At 56.1% G+C, this 17,431-nt stretch overlaps 7 protein-coding genes across 7 annotated transcripts; 3 read left to right on the top strand and 4 right to left on the bottom strand.

Annotated features, from left to right (window-relative positions):
• The first annotated feature begins 47 nt into the window (after window positions 1-47).
• Window positions 48-4,898, top strand: BGZ61DRAFT_452827 (uncharacterized protein). The gene has a single exon (XM_046246003.1). The coding sequence runs from the start codon at window positions 271-273 to the stop codon at window positions 4,627-4,629; it is 4,359 nt and encodes a 1,452-aa protein (XP_046103553.1). The 5' UTR covers window positions 48-270; the 3' UTR covers window positions 4,630-4,898.
• A 920-nt stretch (window positions 4,899-5,818) lies between these two features.
• On the top strand, window positions 5,819-7,447 carry BGZ61DRAFT_353664 (uncharacterized protein; the record flags this gene model as incomplete). The annotated part of the gene is made up of 1 exon (XM_046240542.1): window positions 5,819-7,447. One exon carries the CDS (start codon window positions 5,819-5,821, stop codon window positions 7,445-7,447), a length of 1,629 nt encoding a protein of 542 aa, XP_046103552.1.
• Window positions 7,448-7,559: 112 nt separating this feature from the next.
• On the bottom strand, window positions 7,560-9,406 carry BGZ61DRAFT_452824 (fungal-specific transcription factor domain-containing protein). The gene is made up of 5 exons (XM_046246002.1): window positions 9,272-9,406; window positions 8,862-9,206; window positions 8,536-8,807; window positions 8,249-8,476; window positions 7,560-8,191 (listed from the first exon to the last, which is right to left on the bottom strand). Exons 1-5 carry the CDS (start codon window positions 9,303-9,305, stop codon window positions 7,604-7,606), a joined length of 1,467 nt encoding a protein of 488 aa, XP_046103551.1. The 5' UTR covers window positions 9,306-9,406; the 3' UTR covers window positions 7,560-7,603.
• Window positions 9,407-9,561: 155 nt separating this feature from the next.
• BGZ61DRAFT_452820 (uncharacterized protein) lies at window positions 9,562-12,448 on the bottom strand. Its single transcript, XM_046246001.1, has 2 exons — window positions 11,543-12,448; window positions 9,562-11,486 (listed from the first exon to the last, which is right to left on the bottom strand). The coding sequence occupies exons 1-2, from the start codon at window positions 12,296-12,298 to the stop codon at window positions 9,726-9,728; spliced, it is 2,517 nt and encodes an 838-aa protein (XP_046103550.1). The 5' UTR covers window positions 12,299-12,448; the 3' UTR covers window positions 9,562-9,725.
• Window positions 12,449-12,922: 474 nt separating this feature from the next.
• Window positions 12,923-14,263, top strand: BGZ61DRAFT_353872 (major facilitator superfamily domain-containing protein; the record flags this gene model as incomplete). Its single annotated transcript, XM_046240562.1, has 2 exons — window positions 12,923-13,252; window positions 13,304-14,263. The coding sequence occupies 2 exons, from the start codon at window positions 12,923-12,925 to the stop codon at window positions 14,261-14,263; spliced, it is 1,290 nt and encodes a 429-aa protein (XP_046103549.1).
• Window positions 14,264-14,518: 255 nt separating this feature from the next.
• BGZ61DRAFT_353318 (uncharacterized protein) lies at window positions 14,519-14,869 on the bottom strand (the record flags this gene model as incomplete). The annotated part of the gene is made up of 1 exon (XM_046240507.1): window positions 14,519-14,869. One exon carries the CDS (start codon window positions 14,867-14,869, stop codon window positions 14,519-14,521), a length of 351 nt encoding a protein of 116 aa, XP_046103548.1.
• Window positions 14,870-15,350: 481 nt separating this feature from the next.
• Window positions 15,351-16,816, bottom strand: BGZ61DRAFT_532958 (dihydrolipoamide acetyltransferase component; the record flags this gene model as incomplete). The annotated part of the gene is made up of 2 exons (XM_046253938.1): window positions 15,351-16,391; window positions 16,499-16,816. The coding sequence occupies 2 exons, from the start codon at window positions 16,814-16,816 to the stop codon at window positions 15,351-15,353; spliced, it is 1,359 nt and encodes a 452-aa protein (XP_046103547.1).
• Window positions 16,817-17,431: the final 615 nt, after the last annotated feature.

Here is a 17,431-nt window from a genome sequence, read left to right as displayed (position 1 = left end):
CCCGTCGATTCCTACCATCGCCAGCTGCACGAGACCCACGGCGTCCAGATCGAGCACCCGGCGTCCGACAACACGGCGTCCGGCTCCGGAGGGCGGTCCTCCGGCTCGCAGCCGCGGCCCGACTCGTGGCGGGGCCGCATCGCCTCGTCCAACATCGGCCGCAGCGGGACGTCATCGCTCGCCCACGTCACCTCCTTCTTCGATTCCGAGCGCCTGGCCCGCTCGGCCGTGCAGTCCGAGGGTAGCTATTCGCCGCAGGGCCCTAACCGGATGCGATGGCCGTTCTTGGGGAGCATCAGGTCCCAGCGGTCGTCTCCCACGTCTCCTGTATCTGGAATACATGCGCCTGATTCTGACGCCGGCGACCCCAACGAGATACACCTCCCGTGGCGTCCTTTGTTTCTTCACAGACGGGTTCTGGCCTTGTTTGTCCTTTTGTTCGCTGCTCTAATCGCAGGTCTGGAAGCTGTGCTGGTTATATCAAATCAAAACGACGGACTACGGAAATCCAACGAAGCCTCGAGGCTCCTCTGGCAGTATGGCGTGGTCCTCGTCTTTGTCGTTGTTGCTGCCCTTTGGGCGAGGGTCGAGTATCAAGCCGCGGTTACAGCACCGTGGATACGCATGTCAAAGGCCCCCACAGACATCGACAAGTCCTTGCTCCTCGATTATGTGTCACGATTTCCGCCTTTGGCAATGGTGAAAGCCATGCAGAATAAGGATTGGCTGGTTGCAGCGACCTTTGTTGTCGGCCTGCTTCTCAAAGTCGTCATCATCTTCTCCACTGCCATGATAACACCCAGGCTGATTCCAGTTTCCAACCGCAGCACCGCAATCACTGTGGAGGCGGGCTTTGCCCAGAGCAACACCGGGCTAGAGAACGTGGGGTCTCTGCCATATTTCGCCATGGCCGGCCTACAAACAAACAACATGAGCCTCCCCAACGGGGTGTCTTCTCGAGCTGCCTACTTACCGTTTTCCAGCGATAGGGACGACTTGACGACGTTGAATGCGACTGTGGATGGATTTATTGGTGGCATGGATTGCGAAACGGCCGCGCTGACCTTGAGCACGATGCGATTCCAAGCGGGTTCCATTCGGATCAATGTAACGGCGTCGACAAACGGTTGTTCCACCAGCCAGCTTATATGGAGTACTCGATTCATCACCACCAGCGACGACAATCTCCCGAGGAAATTTCTACTCTTTCAAGCCGGGAGCTGTGATAAATCTACCAAGACGGAGGACCAGCGGATTGTCGTGATGGCCGGCACAGTGGATCTGGACCTTGACGCCATCACGAATGCCAAGAAGAAATCGTCGAGCACCACCACGACCCTCAGCGGCAAGCTTTTAAGCTCGACCGCCTTTCTATGCACGCCAAACTACGCAATCATGAAGATGCAAGTTTCCAAGGAAGCGGAAAATCTCTTATCGATCCAACAAGCCAATGGTGCAAAAAACACGACCCTCGATGGAGTCGACCCCTGGAACATTGCAGCTGCTCAATTCAATTCATATACCACCACCGAGACCACTGGAGACAATTCTTTTGCGGCCGCCACGGAATTCTACCAGAATGAGGCAGTTTTCTTCGCTAACAAACCGATGTATGCGGCCCTGGCTATGAGAGCCAAGGAGTCAGGGTCTCCACCGGAGCTGGCTTCCTTGGAGAACAGTTCGACGTTGGAGCAGCTTGCGAAGGATTACTACGCGCAGTTCTCAGCGTTGATTGCGAGGTATTCGATGACGGAGCCAACTTCAACTTCGGCAACCGCAGTTTCAAGCTCCACCCAGCGTCGACTCATCGTGAGGTCTCCTCCTACGCATCTTATGGCTGGGTTTTTGGCCGTTTGCCTCTTGATCACCGCCGCAGCCATATTCGGAACCCCGACCAAGGGATTTCTTCCGCGAGATCCAGCCGCGCTCGTCGACATGGCCGCCATCGTGGCCCATAGCCACCCCCTTGTTGAGTGCCTCCGAGGCATGGGTGCTGCGAGCGAGGAAGCTATCCGGGTGAGGTTGGGAGGTTCGGAGTACACCACTGGTGCAGAAGGGCACGAGAAGCTGGGAGACCCCAACTTGGGATACTTTCACATCTTTGGCGGCAAGGAACCGCCCCGGAATGCTCATTTACGCCGTTCTGCTACGGTGCGATGGCGCCAACCGGTCTTCTTCCACGGGCTCATCAGGCTTCTCTACGCCATTGTCCTCGCAAGCGTCATTATCGGCTTCGAGGTGGCGCTGCGGGCATCGGAGCGATTTGACGGGGTGAGGACTATCGACAACGACGACGCCTACATGGCCTGGACCGCGGCGCCGGCTTTGGTGCTGCTCTCGATCGCACTGTATATGAGCGAGGTGGACTGGTGGGCGAGAGTTCTCGCGCCCTTCGCTCACTTGACTCGCCAGGGCGAGTTCCACGATACGATTGCGCTGAACTTGGTCGACGTTTCGAGGCCCGTTGCCTTGTGGCGGGCCTTGAAGATCAAGGAGTTCGCTGCCCTGTCAACAATTTGTGCGGTATCCCTTGCAGGCCTGTTCACCGTTGCATCTGCAGCCCTGTTTGAGCCGGTTTCAGTTGATGCTACTACTGGCGTGGTTCTCCACACTGGGGACTTCTTTGCAAATAGCCTGGCCTCATCTCCTGATGATCCGATCTGTACCGACTGTAACAACGACACCCTTGCTGCGTCCCTGATCCTTGTCGGGGGTGCTCCGTTTCCCAACTTTACCTTTGCCGACCTCAACGTGCCCTCCGTCACCCTGGAGGGTGAGGATTCTGCCGGCGACGACTCCAAGATTTCAGTCAGGTTGACGGCCATCCGGCCTAACATGACGTGTCGGCTGTATCTGTCCAACGAAATATCGACCAACATCACGCTCGAGTATACAACTGATGACAACATTGTGAACCCTCTCCAGATCGACCTCAATGGCGAGACTTGCCGCAGAGCCGGAGCGAGTGATAGCAACGCCATTCTTGGAACATCGGACGCCTCCGCCGAGAGCGATAGCAGCAGTTCAGACAACGGCGTGTTCTTTGGCGTGGGCTTGGGCAAGACGAATGCATCCTCGCAATGCTCCGACTGGATCTACGTCTGGGGCCGGCTGGCTAACACGAACAGCGACAATATCTCGGTTAGCAGCATCAACGCCTTGGCGTGCAACGAAACAATCCAAGCAGTCGAAACGGACTTAAATCTCCATGGCGCCAGCTTGCAAATCGACTCGTCAGACCCTCCGGTTCCAGATGAAACGACGGTTGAGGACACAGAAGTGGCTATCCCAGATCTTGACTATTCGTCTTTGATCAACGTGACCCATACCGGGCTCCTCGACGCATTTTTCGCCATGTTGAATGCATCCGAATTTGCTGTGTCAGATGATGCGCTTGGAGGCTCATCGGCCGCCTTGGCCGGTGATGTTCGATCCGCCATCCTCAGCCAGCACGGTATCATCCGGGCCCAGTCGTTGAACTTCAAGAGCCGGCGACACTTGTCCTCATCTGGAGCGTTTCCGACTGTGAATGGGCAGGACATCATGAGCGGCGTCAAGCCTGACGCGTCTGTTTCCGAAACCGTGCCGCTGGTGAACGGCAACTGGGTCTTCCAGCGGATCCGGCTCCGGCAGGGCGTCGTCGCCACGAGGATCTTGCAGGGTATCGTCGGCGCTGTCTTGGTTCTTCACATCATATCTTGGATGTTTATGCCGAAGAACCGTCTGCCTCGATCGCCCACAAGCATCGCCTCCGTGGCTGCCCTCCTCGTGGATGGCAACCTGCTCAGGATCTTGCCTCGCGGAGCGCAGTGGCAGCCCAGGAAGGAAGTCGAACAGGGACTTCGGGAGAGTGAGCTGGCCGAATACTACGAGATGGGATGGGAGACGACTCGGATACGAAAAAGGCGAGATGGGCGCACGGTCAAGGTGGAGGGTGGTAATTTTGGCATCTGGGCTCGCGCGGAGGGAGAGTACGGGCCCAATGAGGAGATTGAGATGACACCCGTCGAGAGAAGACCTGAGAGGTCGACACCCCCGGAGAGATCAACACCCCCGGAGAGGCCTGAGGGGAGATCTAAAGGGAAATCTACTGATATGAGGAACATCTACAAGCCGCTGCCTGCTCAGATGCCGTCCGTGGACATGGGTTATATGCGGAGGGTTCCTTCAGAGAGACGCAGGTCATCTGTTCCGAGGTCGTATTTGGAGAAGAGGCCGTCAGAGCCGATGCCGATGGGGACGATGCCCACGGAAATGAGGCCATCCGAACCAACATCAATAGCCAGGATGGTTGGAGAAAGGAGGCCTTCGGAGCCAACGCCGATGAGGAATATCATCCCTACAGAAAGGCGGCCGTCGGAACCGACATCAATAGGGAGGGCGCCGATGGAAAGGATACCATCCGCGCAACCATCCACCGACAGCATGGCTTCAGAAAGAAGACCAAGAGAACAAAGACCTATGGCCCCCGCGCCACTGGAGCGCCTAGGCATGGTCCGCAGAGGCACAGGGACTCTCGGGGCCGACCCCGTCCAAAGAAGATCCGTGGTGGTTGGCAACGACCCGCGTGCTTCGACGCAGACGACGGACGGGAAGAAGGAGGTTGTTAAGGTGTGGTGGAAATCATAATATCGCAAGGTTAATGGGCGGTAATGTCATGCGAGTATCTGCGTCAATCTAGATTATTACCTACCAGGGGATATACATGCCCGGTGGAGTTTTTGGATTTGGGAATTGAAGAGGGAGGATTATTGGTTGGACCAGGACACAAACAATGGATGCCGCTGCCCCCAAAGACACCTGACGATTTTCTATGTACATATTATGCGCTTATGTAGAATACAGCAGCTTATACCAAAAGGTTAATGCGATGCCCAAATTCGAGGCTCTATTCGCCGGAAAGATGTCGTATGGAGGAAGGAAAATAAGGTTGGACCAACACAACATCTTCAAAACAGGGGATGGCCAGGCGTCTGCATGGTATCCTTCCGGGTCGTTGGTTAATTACTGTAGACATATATGTTACGCGATCATTTATTTGCTGGGCTGCCAAGGTTGCAAATAATGGCTGTGTAAGTCACGATGAAGGAAAAGTTGACTTTGGTAGCCATCAAAGTTAAACGTTGGCGTAAAATCAAAATTAATTCACCTATATATAGAGGTGGTCAATCCCTAGATTTTAGAGAAACAGCGTCGAAAACCCCAACGACTACAAACTCATCAGAGTCTGTTGCGGATGCTTCAATCCTGCAGGCCGAGGTGAGAGCAGTCGAGGGATCTGCGTCCAAGTCGATCTGGGGGATGCGCCAACGACAAAATGCCAGGCACTGGGCTTGTCGGTTTGGCGTGTAAATAAAAGCGAAGATCCGATGAAAAGCGCGCAATCGAGACAGTGATGAAGAATCCGACTCCTGGTCGGGTTAGCATTTCGCAGTGTTCTGAGTCTCGACGAGAAGTTGCGGATGCCAGCCGAGTGGTTGGCGATCGAGTCATGGGAGGCTGCAACAGGAATGTACTGGATGTAGCTAGAAGATGGATGTAATTGGAATTTTCGAGAATAAAATATCGACTCTTCGTATCGGCTGTAGCAAAGCCGTGTGATTTGTTATTGATGTCATGATCGTACTGGTGCCTTGCGCCCTGTGGTGGACGCCTTGTCGAGCACGCATCCACTGTAAGATGTGGCATTTAAGTGCTGCGTTGGTGGTGATCCTTCAATTTTTCTCGAGGCCCACAGCGCTGACGATGGAATTTCCAAACCTTCCTCTTTCACGACCCTGAACTGCGAGCGGACCTGTCACACTGCTACTGCGACAACATGGCCGCGAGTGAAGCCCACGACGCGGGCGCCGAGCCGGCGGAGCGTCAAAGTCGGATGCTTGAGTCAGCGCGGAGCCACGTCGAACTTGTCGATGTTTGCGTACGGGAAGTCGATGCCCTCATTGCGCGGCTGCAGCCCAAGTGCAACCCGATGCTGTCGACTGGCCTGCCGACGTATCTTCGCACGCTGCAGCGCGAACATGTTCTCCTCCGGGAGCTCGTCGCGGAACTTGCGGGCCCAAACTGCGCCGACGAGTCCCTCAAGCTGCAGGACCGACGCCTCGAGGCCAGCGTCAACGTCGTCAGCCGCGGCGTCGCCCAGTGGGAGCGACTCAAGCGGTCTCGCAGGATCGTCACCGTCAACCAGGCCTTCCAGGGGTCGTCGCGCGATGACCGCCGCAGCGAGGTGGCCAAGCTCGACATGGCGGGCCGCGAGAAGCAGAAGATGCACCGCATCCTCAAGGAGCAGGGCCGCGTCGAAGTCGACGTCGTCGAGGGGGGCCGCGAGTGGCTGGCCGTCAAGACGGTCCAGCGGGATCGCCTCGCCCGCCAGTTGACCGACTGCGGCTGGTCGTGGGGCGAGCACGAGCTGGGGGATCGCGTGGATGAGGATGAATGGGACGATGTGCCTCTGGCCAAGTACGTCAGGAGGTTGGTTGCTGCGGCGAGGATGAACCGTCACAATTACCGCTTCCCCCGGATCCGCCTCATACTGTCGAGTCTGAGTCGCGCAGATGACGAGATAGACATCTTTATCGACCAGCTAGTCCATATAGACCCTCTGGTTGAAGTCATCATGGAGTACCAGGAGGGCGCCTTCATGTCGACTGCGCCCCCGCCTCTTGATGTCGCCCTCGACAACCTCGTTGGCGACGAGCTTGAGGATCTTACTGCTACCCTCAACCTAGACCATACTATTCTCATCGATCTCATTTCAGATCTCACACATGCAAGTCTCGAGCCACAACTCTGGCAAGCCCCGACCACCCGCGCACAGATTGAGGAGGAGAACCGCCACGACGGGGGACTGATGGCCCGCACGCTGTACCCCGTGTTGGCAGGTCGGAGGCTAGTGTGCACGTCGGAGGCGGCAGATCACTTCCACTATGTCCTGCGTAACGTGGGCACGGAGACGGAGCGTGAGAGAGCGAGGTTGCTGGTGCCCTGGGACGACGAGACGCGGAGTATGTCGACCAAGGACATCCGAGACCGCTTCCAGCAACTCTCCATCCACCAACTCCCCGATGATGTAAAAGTCCCCATCGACATTATCCCCGAGCCGTGGGATATGCCCGCCATCTCCCAAGCCGTCTCCAGCGGCGTCCTTCCTCGCGTAGCCCTCGACGTTGCCGAAGCCAGTGCCTTCAAGAGCTCCAAGCTGTCCATCTTCATATACGGGTGGGCAGCCGGCGTAGCGACGGTGACGAGCAACAAGGAAGTGCGTCGACAGGTGCGGGCGTGGGTCAAGTTGAATGCCCGGTCGGAAGACGACATTGGGCCGTTGATATGGACGCTGCAGGTCACGCGGAACTTGCTGGCCAAGAATGCGAGTCCAAGACCGGGGTGGCACGACAAGTCCACAGGGAGTGATTGTGGAGCTTATGAGGATGATAACGATAATGAGTGATGGGTATATATTTATAAATTAGTAGCGGCTGGGTTCATAGCATAGACGGAGTGTATCCTCCAGGATGGGAGTCCACGTAGTCACAATTAAGACTTGTCAACTACAGACCAGTACCGTTATTAATCATGTCTTGTCCTTGACTTTCGGATACCGCTCTCATATGAACCACGGTTCGGCAACTGCAGTATCACTCACGTCCCACCAGCTCGCCCACGCCCCTTTACAGAACCCCGCGAGATCATATTGATTCCAAAATGCTTCCACCAGACTTCTCATGACCCGGACATTACCAATTCCCCGCACCTCGTCCATGCGATTCAACACCCCAAGAATTGCAATTCGGTATTCATCTGAGGGTGCGCTTTCACAGGCAATAACAAATACTGGCCATGGGCTCGTGGCGACTTCAAGTCTGCTGAGTATGTCGAATGCCTGCTTCAGACATAAAGCACGTCTGCCGTCGTCTGCTGGCATGGGGCACACGCGTTGGAGATATAAAATAGAGGCAAGGCGGTATAGTTCTGCAATAGCAAGGACCCGAGCTTGCTTTGAGGGGTCTTCGGAGGTTTCGAGGGAAGGGAGAGTTTGAGTGAGGTTGTTGAGTTGTTGGTCGAGGGCGAGTCGTTGCTTTGCGATAGCTGGGTAGGGATTAGAGGGAGCAGTATTGGCGCTTATTGACCGCATTTTGTTGATCCTGTGGATTATGGAGATGGTTTCTAGGGAGCAACCAAGTGACCCGATGATCTATCCCTTCGTCAGAACACTGCCATGTAAACCCGAGCAAAGTGAAAAGAAACTCACAAGAGTGACATCAGACACGGACGCTTGAACTAGAGGTAATATGTCTCCTTCATCTTCGTCCGCCCTCAGGGGCTGTGTAAAGCACCCCAGAACCTCATGATAGAGAAACCAGGTCAGGGTAAACTCAGAGTCAAGTCGACGTCGCCTCCGTTGAGTATAGAGACTCTGCAACATCTTCTTGGCTCCGTTGAGGTGGACGGTCCAGTTCCCTTCAGCTTCGTCAAACACCTATCTCCAGAATAAATTTTATTGTAAATAGTAGCAATTTGTGGTGTGTGGCAACTTACATTGTACACGCAGAGCATCATGGACGCCGCCATCTGGATCTCTGTTCCTCCAAAGTTGGAGGCCAGAGCCCGAGACAAATAACTGACTGCGTTTGTCTTATACGGCAAGGCTGCAAGTGTGCCGTAGGAGTGATATGCGGAAATAGCGAGCATGGCGTTGCGGAGGGCTGATGAAGCTAGGCATGAGGTGGTGAGCGCCATGGGGAGGAGGTCGTGGTGGAAGCCGTTGCGGGTATGTGTAGTTGATATCATTGTTGCGATCCGGTTTTCATCTTCCTTCCGGTTTAGGCTCAACTCGTTTGTATTCTAGAGTTTGGCAGACTTACAATAACTCAGGAGCATAGCATCCTGATCCACGACGGGGTGAAGACTGAGACTGCGTGCTGGGCTGGGGAGGCGTCTTTTTATCAAGGGACGATATAAATACCCGTATTCCACCACCTCAATGTCGTCAAATGTGACGTTTAAAAATTCAATAGTGCGATACGATAGTCGCTGCTGCTCGGAGGCACGAGGTCTCGGCGGTTCCTCGTACAAGACCTCAGTCTTTGACCGTCGCCCATCCGGACGATCAGGCCACACGAGCCGAAGGCCGTAACCCAGGCATTCCCTTCCCATACGGATACAGTTGCTGCAATGCGGTAAGCCCTTATCACAGCCAACCTTGCGTCCTGCATGAGAGGCGTTAACAGCAACTTTTGGAGCATTCAGGGTGTAGAAGAGTTGGTAGTTTCACCTTTGCAAGTCCAGCAACCTGACTTGGGTCTCATTTTTGATATGTGTGAGGTGTATTCAAAGATCTACGTCAGTTAAGAGAAAATACACACCATTTGGCTTCATAATAGAGCTGATAGTGATGATCTAATTTGTGAAGTGAGAGGATTGACTCATGTTGGAACGTCCGCCCCGCAATTAGTTTTGAGTCCAAGCTACCCTGTAGTTACGGTCGTCGCAATTGCGGACACAGATCCTTCGAATATGACACTGCAAGTTAAAAGGAAGCAGGTTTTGAATGATTTACATTAAGTTGAGTTGTATTTCCAGAGAGAAAATAGGCTATTTTCCGCTGAGTGGATTGTCGGGATACAAGATCCAGCCTCTGAATCAATTGTGACAAGCCGAACCATCTCCGTCTATGGTTATTTAACGCCGGCGAACAAACACTTTTATACAGGATATCATCTCAACCATCAGAACTGTGACACCACCGAAGGATCTACAGAGTCAAAATCCCCAAAAGGCCGCGGGACCTGCCGTCCCCAAGAAAAATCACTCATCGAATCCCAGTTGAAATCACCCATCCAGTCAAACGGCATCTCGACGATGCCTTCCATCGTCTCAACGGCCTGGTCCATCCCAGCCGGTGAACCATCTTCATTCATCTTGGCCCCTTCCCGCTCGGCCACCTCTTTCAACAGCTCCCAGCTCTTGACGCTGATACTCTCGCCCGTGTCGACGACGGCCCGGTCAACTTGATCTTGAGACAGGCCCTTTTCGATACTATCCGCAAGCGCAATGCACGCCGCGGTGAAGCAGTACCCCTTGATATTGGTCTCGCCCGACCGGATCCGGCGCTGCGCCCACACGAGCGCGGCATCGAGCACACGGCGCAACTCGCTGCTGCCCATGGAAGGAATATTGCCAAGGGAGTCTCGTTCCTCCTCCTTTTTCTTGATGAGTTCCATCGCGACGGAGAAGAGCGTCTGCACGGGAATCACGCGGAAGAGTCCCGCGCCGTTGGTAATGAGGCGGTCAAATGCCGTCATCGAGTCCATGGCGCCCGGAGGTGCCGAGGGGTACCGCGGATGGGAGAGATTGCAGATCTGGGCGATTTTGAGCGAGGAGTCGAGAGACACCTTGCGGGAGTAGTACATGGTGGGATCCTCGGCTGCCCTCCTCAGTATGGGCTGATGTAACGAGAGGAAACAGCGGTAAATGAGTAGTTGGACTAGACAGCAGTGGAACTGCGTGATGATAGACCGAGATATTCGTTTCTGGGCGTAAGTGAGGGTAGCTAGAGCCTCTGTCAGGCTTCGGCAGGCCTTGGTGAGTTCCGAGTTGAGCCGTAGAGTTTCGTGATACGACTCCTTGGACCGAAGCTCGTTGACGTGTTTGATAATGCCAAGTCGTAGGGGCTGAGACTTGTGAAGGGCTAGTTGAACGGACATGTCGGTGAGGGTATCGGGATTGCTGCCCGGCGCTTTGTTCCGTTCTGACTCGTCGGTGAGCTGATCGTCGTTGAGGTTTGCGGGTAGTCGAGTATCATAGTGGTTGGATGAGAGCAGTGGCGGACCGCCGGCATCGTATGAGGACTGGAGGTTCAGCTCGAGGATTGTTGCCCACAGTCGCCGGCGCATCTCAGCGCGGTAGACGGACATGTCGGCCAGATGTTTGGGATCGCGGTGTAGTCCCATGTACATGGCCTGGCGGACCAGCCCACCCGTAGTGACCCAGGTCAAGTCCTGGCCGATAGCGCAAGTGGCCTTGGCGATGGCCAGCATACACATGATCTGTATGCCTGCAATTGTCATCCTGCTCTTCTCAGGGGGCAATAGCAGCCACAGCTGGGCCTCGTGAACCCACTGCATGGCCGTAGCGCGGAGCGAGAAGAGATCGTCGTGGACCGTCGCGCCGAGGGCCATACACAGCTGCATCTGCATGACGAAGACGTCGTTGGCGGCACTGGGGTTCTGCCAATACCGCTCGTACTCGGCGCGGAAGGTCGGGACATGGAGGATGCGGATGGCGCCCTCGAAGGTGCGGAAGTAGGCGTCAACCAACTGGTCGGCGAGGTCCCTCATGGGGATCGCCTTGCCCAGGTGAGCTGAGGTGATGGGCCTGATCCGGTTCTCCTTGATGGTGCGTGCCAAGGTCTTGCACTTGACGAACATGCGGTGCGGTCCTATTTTCAGCGCTTCGGCGTGTCTTAAGGCGCCGAGGATAGATGGGAACTGGATAGTGTTGGAACTTGAATTAGGACAAGTGCGAGTGAGCCCGGGAAACTTACCATGTCTACGCCGTTCATCCAATGGCTTTGTCCGAAGAAGCGAGTCTTGGATATGGTTCCTTTCATGGGTGCATGAGCCTCCTCTTGTTCCTCATTGTGTTCTAGTTTATCCTCTGTCTTGCGAGAGATGAAGAAAGAGTCGGCGAGTTTCTGCTCTAGCTCACGCACCCTAGCAGCCAAAGCATCCACTGTTGACGTGTCCGAGGAAGATCCCATTGTGGAGCTAGGAACGCTCGATGAGAGTGCCTTTGGGCCAGGGTTGTGCACGGGGAGCGGCTTCTGTATTTCAAATACAGGAGCCGACCTGGCCGGGACATGGGACGATGCCGAGACGGCATCAACGTCTTGGGCATGGTTGAGATTCTTTCTGGTCCGGGATGCGGGAATATGAGTTGGAGCATAGGTACACGGAGAGATCTTGGACTTGATGCAGTTGACACAGGGTAGGCCGCGATCACAGCGGATCTTGCGACGGCGACATTGCTCGCATGAGAGGGCGGGACGCCGGCGTTTCTTTTCCGGCTTGGCTGTAAGTGGATGATGTTCTTCCAGTGACGCAGGTTTTGTTGTTGTTGCGTCCCCAGCCAACGGAGCCCCAGCCAACGGAGCCCCAGCCAACGGAGCCGACGACTCCGGAGCAACCTCCGATGTCTCGGCGGCGGCCCGGTCTTGGCTGGGAACAGTGGGTAGGCTGAGTCCCGGCTCCGTGAGGTAGAAGCTGGGATGGCCGATCGCCAGGGGTGGAGACGGAGACATGGCGGCCGGATGCTTGCTCTTGCGCAACCGGACGAGGCAGCTGCAGGAGGCAGAAAAAGAGCGACGGTGAATCGACAACGACGCAGAAAAAACAGCTGCGGACAAGGGTTTTACTTGAATTGCCGTCGCCGTTTGGCAGAAGAGCGAGCTTTGCCTGGATGACGACGATGCTTCGGCCGCTCGCTCGGACCGGCAAATTCAAAAGACCGCCGTCGGCTCGCCCGCTGATTGGCTGGATGCGTGTAATTCACCGAGATGGACTGGGAATTCACCGACATGACTTACACGACCCACGCGCCAACATCCTTCATGCTTCGAAATCATCGTCGCGGCGTGGCATCAACTACGAGTAGAGGCGTCTTGGCTGCACGGGGCGTAATAATCTGACAGAAGTATGCCGGGATTGTCTGGCCTGGATTGGAAAAGGCCGGCAGGATGAAGGTCTGCCCTGGACTCGACATGTTCGAGTCAAGGTATAAGGAGGCCGTGGTTGCCATCGAGTCCATGGATTCAGTATGATACGCAGAGCTTCAGCAACATTCGAGGTTCATCTACAAGAGAAAATAAACACCTTTAATCGGGGTTCGTTTCTCACTTCAACTCTCTCCACGAGCCGGCATCACCATGGCCACCGAGAAGCCCCCAACTGAGACACCCGACAACCTCAACGACGCCAGCATCACCACAAGCGACCAGAAACCAGAACCCACAGACCAAGAAGCGTTTCCCGACGGCGGCCTCAGAGCATGGCTCGTCGCTGCCGGTTCCGCGGGCGCCTTCTTCTGCACCCTCGGCTACACCAACGTCTTTGGCATCTTCCAGGCCTACTACATGTTCAACCAGATGCCTGAGCGCAGCGCCGACGACATTGCCTGGATCGGTTCCGTTCAAGCGTTTCTGATATTTGCGACGGGGGCTGTGGGAGGGCCGCTGTTTGATCGCTTTGGCGCGTGGGTATGTTGTCTTGTTCACCGGGAGGGTTGATGCTAATGCGCAACTCTGTAGCTCGTCCGTCCAGCCGCAGTGTTATACGTCTTCGCCATCATGATGACCAGTATCTGCACGTCATACTGGCAATTCATGCTCGCCCAGGGAATCCTCACAGGCCTCGCCAACGGCCTGCTCATGTTCCCGGCCCTCTCAGCCGTCCCGCAGTGGTTCAACCGCAACCGCGGCGCAGCCATGGGTCTCGCCATCGCCGGGTCCTCGCTCGGAGCCGTCATCTTCCCGATTGTGCTCTCCAACCTACTCACGAAGACGGATATCGGATTCGGCTGGTCTGTTCGCATCACCGGCTTCATCATGCTGCCCTTCCTCACCTTCGCCGCCCTGAGTATTCGCTCCCGTCTGCCGCCGCGCCGCACGCGCTTCTTGCTCTGGTCCTCGTTCCGCGAGCCCATGTACGTGCTTCTCATCGCGTCCATGTTCTTCGGCATGATCGGAATGTTCGTGCCGATGTTCCTGCTGCCGACGTATGCCATCACCAAGGGCATGGACGAGAGTCTGGCGACCTACCTGGTGGCCATGATCAATGGGGCGTCTATATTCGGACGAGTCATCCCAGGTGTGTTGGGCGACAAGTTCGGCCGCATCAACACGCTCATCGGTGCGTCTGTAGCTACATCTATAATTATTTTCTGCTGGCCCGAGGCGGAGACTAACGCAAGCATCATTGCGGTCGCCACGCTGTTCGGCTTCACCTCTGGCGCCATCATCTCCGGCGGGTCTGTGGCGATTACGCTGTGCCCCGACGACCCGAAGAACATTGGCACTTACATGGGCGTGGGTATGGCCCTGGCTTCGTTTGCGGCGCTCGTGGGACCACCCGTGAGCGGTGCCATGATGGACAGATATGGGCGGTTCGAGGAGGTGACGTACTTTGGAGGTGCCATGACAATGTTCGGAGGTGTCATGGCCGCGGTGGCCAAGTCAAAGTCCCCTCAGGGACTGTTTGGCAAGACTTGAAGAGACTCTATCGGGTCGACTTTGAAGGTTTGTAAAGCGGGTATCGTTATGAAGATTGATAGAGACATTTGCATTGGAGTTAGAGGAATCCCAACTCGTACAAGATAAACCATTCTAGTTGCAAGAAATTAGACAAGATTCAACCCGACGAATCCCATGTAAATGACTTCTACCACGAATATGCCTTGCTCTCCTTTTCCGAATATGCCATGCGAAGACTTGAGTTTTAGATCTATACATTCACCCTTCCCGTCATTACTCCTTCTTAACCTCTTCAATAACAGACTCTCCCTCAGACCGATCCCCACTCGTCCACATCCACTTCTCATGCATTCTCAACCGTCCATCCTCCAACACCTCTGGCTTAGACCGGCATTGCCCCGTCATGAGCTCGCCCTCGCGGTTGACATGCTGATATCGCATATCCAGGCTGTTATCGGCGCTCGCCACGGTAGCAATCAGCGTGCCGCGGACGATGGAGCCGCCTCCGTACTCGGCCCACACAATGTTGCCGTCCTGGTGGTAGTGGAAGAGCGTCTCGGCGCCGACTTCGCCGTTGGCCGTGTTGGAGGCCGAGCGGAACGTCTTGCCGTCGTACAGGCTCATTGTCAAGTTTCTGTTCCCGGCGATTGAGTGTTGGTGTCTTGGGCGGAGAGTCTTCACTCCAGTGCACAGGCTCGCAGCGATGCCTCTTTTCAATTGACGACTCCTTATGATATAATAGTACATGGAAGAAAGATGGCCAGCGATTCCTCCTGCGTCATGCAAGTGCGACTCTTGCTTCATATACGCCTGTTTCCCGTCAATGTGGAGAGGCCGATTGCGGGGGTCCTCAGGCTTAGTGTAGGTTAGAACCGGCTCGCGACGGAGACTATGACTCCCGGTTGCTCCGCCGCGCAAGTGTGAGAGAAATAGTGCCAATTCAACCTCCCTAATAACCATTAAGACCCTAACTATTTACGTAAAACGGATACGATAAGCCTAGAGGAGAAGCACGTCGATATCGTCGAGTATTATTCTTAGGATTTGTACCCCGGATTTGGTGGGAAACGTGAGGGTGTGACGGTGGCCGTCAAATGAGTCCACTTTAGAGGAGGAGCTCGAGAGGGTTCTCAAGGACCTTCTTCAGCTCCTTGATCCACTCGGCGCCAACAGCGCCATCAACGACCTTGTGGTCGAAGCTGCCGGTGACGGTGATCTGCTCGTCCCACTCAAGACCCTCCTCGTTCTCGGCGGGGATGGCCACCTTGCGGGTGGTGCCAACAGCGAGGATGGCGGCCTGAGGGGGGTTGATGACGGCCGTGAAGTGGTCGACAGCGCTGTTCATGCCCATGTTGGAGATGGAGATGGTGCCGCCCTGGTACTCCTCGGGCTTGAGCTTGTTGTCGCGGGCCTTCTTGGCCAGCTCCTTGACCTTGCTGGAGATGGACTCGAGGCCGCGGCCCTCAACACCGGTGACGATGGGGGTGATGAGGCCAGTGGGAGTGGAAACGGCCACGGAGACATCGACGGAGCTGAACTGGCGGATGCTGTCCTCGCGCCAGCTGGAGTTGACCTGGGGCACCTTGCGGCTGGCGACGGCCATGGCCTTGATGAGGAAATCGTTGACGGACAGCTTGTACTTGCCGTCGGCGGAGCTGTTGAGGGCCTGGCGGAGCTTGAGCAGCTTGCTGACGGAGATGGAGCTGGTGACGTAGAAGTGGGGGTTGGTCTGGGTCGACTCGATCAGACGGCTGGCAATGACCTTGCGCATGCCAGAGATGGGGGTATCCTCGTAGGTGGCGCTGGGAGCGGCGGAAGCAGGGGAGCTGACGGCCTTCTTGACATCCTCCTCGGTGATCTTGCCACCCTTGCCGGTGCCCTTGAGGGCGGCGACACTGACGCCGTTCTCACGGGCCAGGCGCTTGGCAGCAGCGGAAATGTTGGGCTCACGGTCAAGAGCAGTCTCGAGACGGCCCTCGGTGGAGGTGTACTGCTCGGGCTCAGGAGTCGACTCGGTAGCGGCGGGAGCAGACTCGGACTTCTTCTCAGCCTTGGGGGCGGCAGGGGCGTCACCTCCAGCATCGGCGATGGTGAACGACTCGAAGGCGGAGATATCGGCGCCTTCCTCGACGAGAACGGCGATGGGCTGTGAGAGTTGACCAGTCAGTGATAAGAACGACGACGGAATCGCGGGCGTTCCCTGTGGTGAGTACACCCGGGAGGGGCGTCGCTGGAGTATGATGGGCGACTTACAGTGCCAACAGGAATATCCTTCTCGCCTGACTCCTTGAGGAGCTTGGCCAGAACACCCTCCTCTTGGAACTCGAAGTCCATCTGAGCCTTGTCGGTCTCAATCTCTACCAAGACGTCACCGGGAGCGAGGACATCGCCGGCCTTCTTTTGCCAAGAGCCGATGTTGCCCTGGGTCATGGTGGGCGACAGAGCGGGCATCTTGATAACCTGATGGCTGGGGAAGGAGGCATAGCAGCGCACGGCATGCGCGGCGAAGCCAGTTCGCAGAATGTTCTGGGCCGGGGCGAGAGCGCGCCCTCGGAGAGCGGCGCTGAGCATCTTGGGCGTCGTGGGGGAGGGATAAATGTCTCTCTAGATGGCAGAACAGGGGAGTGGTCAGCGGTGAGGGATAACACTGGGATGACGCCACGGAGGCCGGAAAAGACGCAGACTTACAGCAAAAGGGGCAATTGACGTCGATTGAGGAGGAGACGGATGCCGCCGGGATCGTCGGAGCGAAGGGGGAAGGAGGAAGAGGGAATGAGGTCGAGGCTCTTGCAAAGGAGAGAGACGGAAGAGGTTCGGGGATGGGAAATTCTTGGGGTTGGACGTGGAGTTTTTCGCGTTGCGTTGAGCTCCAGCGGCTTCCGGGCTTCTTGGAAGCTTTGGGGGTGCTAAGCCACATTGAGGCCTAGCGTGAGGCGACGACAGCGCAAACCCCTGCCAGAGCAAGCCACTATCTGGGAGTCCAGGGGCGGGTGTAGAGGGCTGCGGGCTATTCTTACAGCGCCTTTCAGGGCCTTGGCGGTCGTTGGGGGGGTTCGTCGGGGGGCTCTTGGGGGGGTCATGCCTCTGCAAGAAAGCCCGCTGCTGGAGAAGAGACCCGCTGGAGGAGGCCCCAAGTTCGCACCATGCACATGAGCGCCAGCAGGGAACAAAAAAAAGTCGCTCGGG

Source organism: Ilyonectria robusta (assembly GCF_021365365.1).
Source record: "Ilyonectria robusta strain PMI_751 chromosome Unknown BGZ61scaffold_11, whole genome shotgun sequence".
NCBI lineage: Eukaryota > Fungi > Ascomycota > Sordariomycetes > Hypocreales > Nectriaceae > Ilyonectria > Ilyonectria robusta.
This window is presented reverse-complemented; position numbering and strand designations above follow the sequence as displayed.